The sequence below is a fragment of the Coregonus clupeaformis genome, chromosome 23 (assembly GCF_020615455.1).
Source record: "Coregonus clupeaformis isolate EN_2021a chromosome 23, ASM2061545v1, whole genome shotgun sequence".
Lineage (NCBI taxonomy): Eukaryota > Metazoa > Chordata > Actinopteri > Salmoniformes > Salmonidae > Coregonus > Coregonus clupeaformis.
The window spans coordinates 44851249-44857349 of NC_059214.1; the positions used below are offsets into that span (position 1 = coordinate 44851249).

General features: G+C 42.9%; 1 protein-coding gene across 1 annotated transcript; it reads right to left on the reverse strand.

The window, feature by feature from the left end:
- Positions 1-940: 940 nt before the first annotated feature.
- LOC121536390 (ADP-ribosylation factor-like protein 11) lies at positions 941-1474 on the reverse strand. Its single transcript, XM_045206470.1, has one exon. The coding sequence runs from the start codon at positions 1472-1474 to the stop codon at positions 941-943; it is 534 nt and encodes a 177-aa protein (XP_045062405.1).
- Positions 1475-6101: the final 4627 nt, after the last annotated feature.

Genomic DNA, 6101 nt, shown 5'->3' on the forward strand with positions numbered 1-6101 from the left:
TCCTCAGGACATGGTCTCTGTACTACTGATCCTAACCAAAATAAACTTGCTGTTATCCATTGGATCCTCACTGCTGCAAGCTTTCTGATTGATACACTAACATCAAGGTATGTTGTCTGGGAAAAAATGGGGAGAGATATTCTGAAAGAAGGGACAAAGTGACTATGCTCTCATGTCTGTGATTTAGAGTTGCTGTCCATGGTACCTGGAGAAATATACCTGATGCATTTGCTCTTAAACGCTTAAAAATACCAGTCAATAATCATCAGCTTTACAGAATGTACGACTAAAGGTTTTGTTATTTTAATGTAACTGTATATCACCAATCCCTTCAGTCTGGTAGTGTCAACACTTCAATCTGTAGTAGTAACCTTCATTGATTTAACTTCCAGGGAGAAACTACTGTATAACCAGCCGGACTGGGTTGTGGCTGAACTAAGGAGACCACCCTGTGGTGTAGAAGGGTACTGCATCTTCTGGAAATGGTCAAAATGAGTGGCACTCGTGACATTGCTATAGGGAGATTAGTTTAATGTATAATACATGTAATTGTTACAGTGAGTGTAAAAACAGGTGGATGATCCCATTGGGGTTTTGTCCTTTTGATAAAAGTAGCCATTTAACTCCAATCTGCGCTGCAAATCATTCTCAAGACCCATTGAATAGTTTCCTTCAGAGTGAAAGTCACAACTGTTTCTATACTCAAATAACCTACTGGCCTGATACATTCTCTGAGGCATGGAGCTAGTTAGTGATGGGAGCACAGTTAGCTTATGAAAAGCTTCACAGGTTCCCTTTTGTCCTCCTGTTGTGTGTGTGTGCCTATTCTTTACCTGTGTGTGTGTGTATGAGAGCCCATGCCTTGTCCATTGTTCTATGTATTTACAGAAGTTTTCCATAAATCCCTGTCTGTGTGTGTCTGCTATGTCTGAGTTACCCCTCAGCGCTGTCTGATGAGTGTGGCCAGAGAGCCCAGGGCCTCTTGGAGCCCCAGCCCGTTGCGAGTGCTGCACCCCTGCACCTCCCAGTCTCTGTCCCAGCACTGCTCCAGCCCCAGCCCTTCCATCACTTCCTGGAGCCCCATCGTCTCGGGGAGGTCCATCTTATTAACCAGCACCATTAGGGGAACCCCCCTCACCCTCTCGTCCCCCAGCACTCTCCCCAACGCCCCCCTGGCCTCCCCGATCCGTCCCCGGTCTTCCCCGTCCACCATGAACAGCAGGGCATCGCAGTCCTCCATGTGGTCTCCCCACTGGGCTCGCATGCCCCTCTGGCCCCCTATGTCCCACACGGTGAGCTCTGGGCCAGAGTCCAGCACCAGCGAGCCCACGTTGAAGCCCACGGTGGGGGTGGTGTGCGCCAGCTCGCCCCTCTGAAGGTGGTGGAGGAGGGTGGACTTCCCCGCCCCATCCAGGCCCACTAGAACCACTTTGGCCATGTGGCTGTGAGACTGTCTGCACAGGGCCAGGCCCATGACAGACAGGACGTTGAGGTTTTTATGAAGGTTTCTGCAGATCTGTGATGGTTGGAGTCCATCCAAGCTTTTCCTTTAATAGTCCAATGAGTGGAGCAGATCAGTTAAGCATCCAAGGCCTAGAAATTAATAATCACATCTTCAGTTATCAGCAAGGTCCTGATTCCTCTTCCTGTTGGTTGGTGAGGATGTAATCCAGCTGCTTGCCATTACACCTTTGTGCTGAAATGGATGCTCCTACAGCACAGCTGAATACCACTGAACAGTCATAACCAAATTAGATATCATCTAGTTATTTTCATGTGTTTGCATGCAGCTTTCTAAACCAGCGCTAGCTCCCATTGGACTGATCAACCCAGGTGACTGGGATCTCAATCACTGGGAATGGTAACCATGGCAGTGGCTTCATCTGGGTTACACCTGTGGCAGTTAAATAATTCAATAAGTTGATGAGAAATTGGTTGTGTGGGTAGTTTATTTTCAGAGCTACTAAAATCAGAAATGGGAGGTGGAGGAACAACAACGAGGGGTAAAACAAGCTTGTTAATCAAACAGACAAACTGACCAAGGATATGGATCAAATGAACTTCTGCTCTGACCCTAGATTTAGAGTGAATGAAACACAGGAAACACCCACTGAATCAACTGGGCTGCGTTCAGTACGTTTTTACATTCTGGTGCGTTCAATTGAACGGAAACAGCTGTACTAAACTACAGTTGAAAAACGGGGAGGTTGTGGGTTGGGGAGCACTCAACATGGCCACTGCCCTTTTTTAAATACATCACTCATCGCTTCAAGCCACGCCTTGCCACAGCCACCAAACGGGAGCAAACGTACCTTAAAGTCTGTTCGAGTATGTACGAGAACGTTTTGAGGAAATGTGTCATTCAGTACAAAACATTCCACAACGTAACAAATGTTAAAGCAAACTGAACGAAACTTTGAACCCCCCCCCATGATTAACTGAGGGTTCAGGAGCAACTGGATCAGGAGAGAGATCAGGCTTCTTGCAAAACCTGACTTATGAGAATTATTTCATCATTCATGTTTGGGGGGCGTCAACATCATTAAGTTCCTCGGCGTCAACATCATTAAGGATCTATCATGGTCTACACACACCAACACAGTCGTGAAGAGGGTACGTCAACGCCTCTTCCCCCTCAGGAGGTTAGTGGCACCTTAATTGGGGAGGATGGACTCGTGGTAATGGCTGGAGCGGAATAGGTAGAATGGTATCAAACATGTTTTCAATGTGTTTGATGCCATTCGCTCCATTCCAGACATTATTATGAGCCATCCTCCCCTCAGCAGCCTCCACTGCTCAGGAGGCTGAAAATATTTGGCATGGGCTCTCAGATCCTCAAAAAGATCTACATTTGCACCACTGAGAGCATCTTGACTGGCTTCATCACGGCTTGGTATAGTAACTGCTTGGCATCCGACTGCAAGGCACTACAGTGGGTAGTGCGTACGGCCCAGTACATCACTGGGGCCGAGCTCCCTGCCATTCAGGACCTCAATACCATGCTGTGTCAGAGGAAGACCCTAAAAATTGTCAGACTCCAGCTACCCAAGTCATAAACTGTTTTGTCTGCTACCGCATGGCAAGCGGTACCGAGGCACCGAGTCTGGAACCAGCAAGACCCTGAACAGCTTCTAACCCCAAAACATAAGACTGCTAAATAGTTAGTCCGGGTAGCTAATGGATAACTATTTAACTATCTGCATTGACCCTTTATGCTGCTGCTACAGTTTATTATCTCTCCTGTTGCCTAGTCACATTATCCCTACCTATACAGTAGGTACATATCTACCTCAACTACCTCGTACCCCTGCACATCTACTAGGTACTGGTACCCTGTGTATAAAGCCAAGTTATCGCTACTCATTGTGTATTAATTATTACTTTTATTATTGCATGTTGATACTTTTGTATTATTCCTCTATTTTCTCTCTCTCTGCATTGTTGGGAAGGGCCGTAAGTAAACATTTCACTGTTAGTCTACACACCTGTTGTTTATGAAGCCAATTATTTTTTAAATATTTTTTTTTAGATATTGTGGTGGCCGAACAACGATGCTGATATGCTGTGTTGACAAGGAATCCGCTGACACTGTACTTTGATTATAAAGGTTTATTATATCAAAAGATTTCAGCGTCAATTTACAGATTTCTGCAGAATCTGGAGAACAACTAACCCAATCTCCAATATGATTATTCTCCCCGTCCTTTGTTGAAAACCTGGTATATATCCTATGTAACATAAGATGGGTGTTTTGAATAGACCAATCCCTGGCTTCCACATATCCAAGTCTCCTCTGTTTCAGGGGGCCCCTATAGTAATGCTTTCCAGATGTTTCAGCAAGGCAGAGTAAAGATCATCTAACACACCATTTGCAAACGTCAGCCAAAATTATAAACTGTTCAGATACTACATATTTCCCCCCTTCGAGACTAATTAAGTCTCGAAAACTAAAAGAATAGGATTATGACAAATAACAATTTTTATTACATCAGAATTCTTGAGTAACTTTAGCAATAAAACAAAATTTATGGAGAATAAACACCTTTTTATGTAAACACATTTTCGTGGAGCGTAAACACATTTTTATGGAGTGTGAGAGCGAAAAACCTGTCTGGCAGCTTTCATTCCAAATATCCATCAATCAATCAAGACAGGAACATTCTCTCACGGCCCCTCTGCCCCAGGCAACCACCTAAGTACTCCAGATCAATTTATAAATCTTTATCAATGCATTTTAAGCTATGATGCAATTGAATACACATTAAAACCTCAGAAAACAAAATACAATCAAAAATGTCCACATTCAAGCTGGTCGACCCATCGGACCCTCCTGTGGATTCTCTCTGTCCCTGCCTAGTCCCAATATTCCTAAGCATCCACGAAAAAAACTAAAACATCTGAGGTCCCCACATGTACCCAACAACAGAAAACATCATTCTTCAAAAAATTAATACAGAAAGAATATGACGCAAATTATGTATTACACATGCAAATATGTATATAAATCATTGCAGACACTGAAATGTAGTCCCCTGCACTGCATCTCCTCAGCAGTGTCGACTTTCAATGCAACGTCGATGATGGAATCTGAACATTTCCACACCGTCCTTGTTCAACTTCCTCCAGTCCATTCATATTGTCCATGTTTGAGTATTTGAATCCCACTCTACACATTCCCCCATATGCTTCTGGAAGAAAAGAAAACGCCAACCAGTGTCTTTTGCAAAGCAACACATGCAAATTAAAACATCAATATCAACAATAATATAAAAATGATATATAAAATGAATCACATTCCATTTCCCCCCTTTGATTCATAAGAAAATACTAAATATCACAATAATATGTAAAGAAATGTGAAAAATTATCACACAATCAGATATTCAAAATGGATATCTATCATCAATACTCCATCCAGTCCCACTTGTTCATCTCCATCTAGATCAGTAACAGTTAACTACGGCATCTGAGTGCATCACAACTCCAACCCATCTCAATATCATAGCCTTCGCAAAAGTCAATAACAAAAGCAAAACATCACACACAGCACTACAAGGGTCGCTACTAAAATCTGAACTATCACTGCTCCCACTGGGCCTAACTGATCTTGCAACCAAGCCTTCGCTGACCATCCAGCTCCTTCAGATTGACCAAACGCATCCCTTATACTCTTCAATGCATCTATAACACTAGTGATATTATCGGAACTATCGGGGATCAAAGTATAACAATCGTCCCCCGTCAAGTTCATAGCCACACATAAGCCACCCTGTTTGGCTAAAATATAGTCAAGAGCCATGTCATGTTTCAACAGCGTCAGTCTGTGACTTCTTTGAGTATTTGACAGAAGGTTAAACCCTCGTATCGTTTCGTTTGCAAAACCCTGCAAAGTATAGGTAATATTATCAATGTGATCTGCCAAAGTCCACACTTCTCTCCTAGACTTATCCTCCAATGGTAGGATTCCAGATTATGAAATTGCGCCATTTCCATTTTCACCCTATTTCCAGACCTAGAATCAGATTGAGCTGTGTCCGGTGCTTCCCCCTTTTGAATGGTATAAACCTCATATGGAAGCTTCAACGTCAACATGTAACAACATCCTGTCCATCCATAGGGTAAGAATATATAGGCTTTATCACCACAAACCCACCAAATATCTCAAATTCCCTATAGTCACATTACCAGGCAAAAGCTGATCTTTTACCATCAAAGTCCTTCTCTTCTTACTAAATGGAACAGAAAAAGTTACTTTATATATCTCATCACTAACCTTACGTTCATGCATACCCAAAGTCATCATATCATCACAATCTGATATTCCCATAAACATACCCGGTCCATCATATGTTTTATTTGAACAAAAACAGCTTTTAGCCCTCACAGGTTTTACCTCCAGTGCTTCAGGAATCGCTGTTACCTTATTTTCTTTCCGATCTAACAAATTCACATAGGGTAATTCATTTAACCAAGAACAATTAAACCTAGGCCTAAACAAGTGCTTCGACAACGACATCATTATATCTGTTAATGATTGTTGCTGATACAACAGCCATGATAAAGCATACGATTGACACGCAGTTGATAGAGTTTGAGCCACC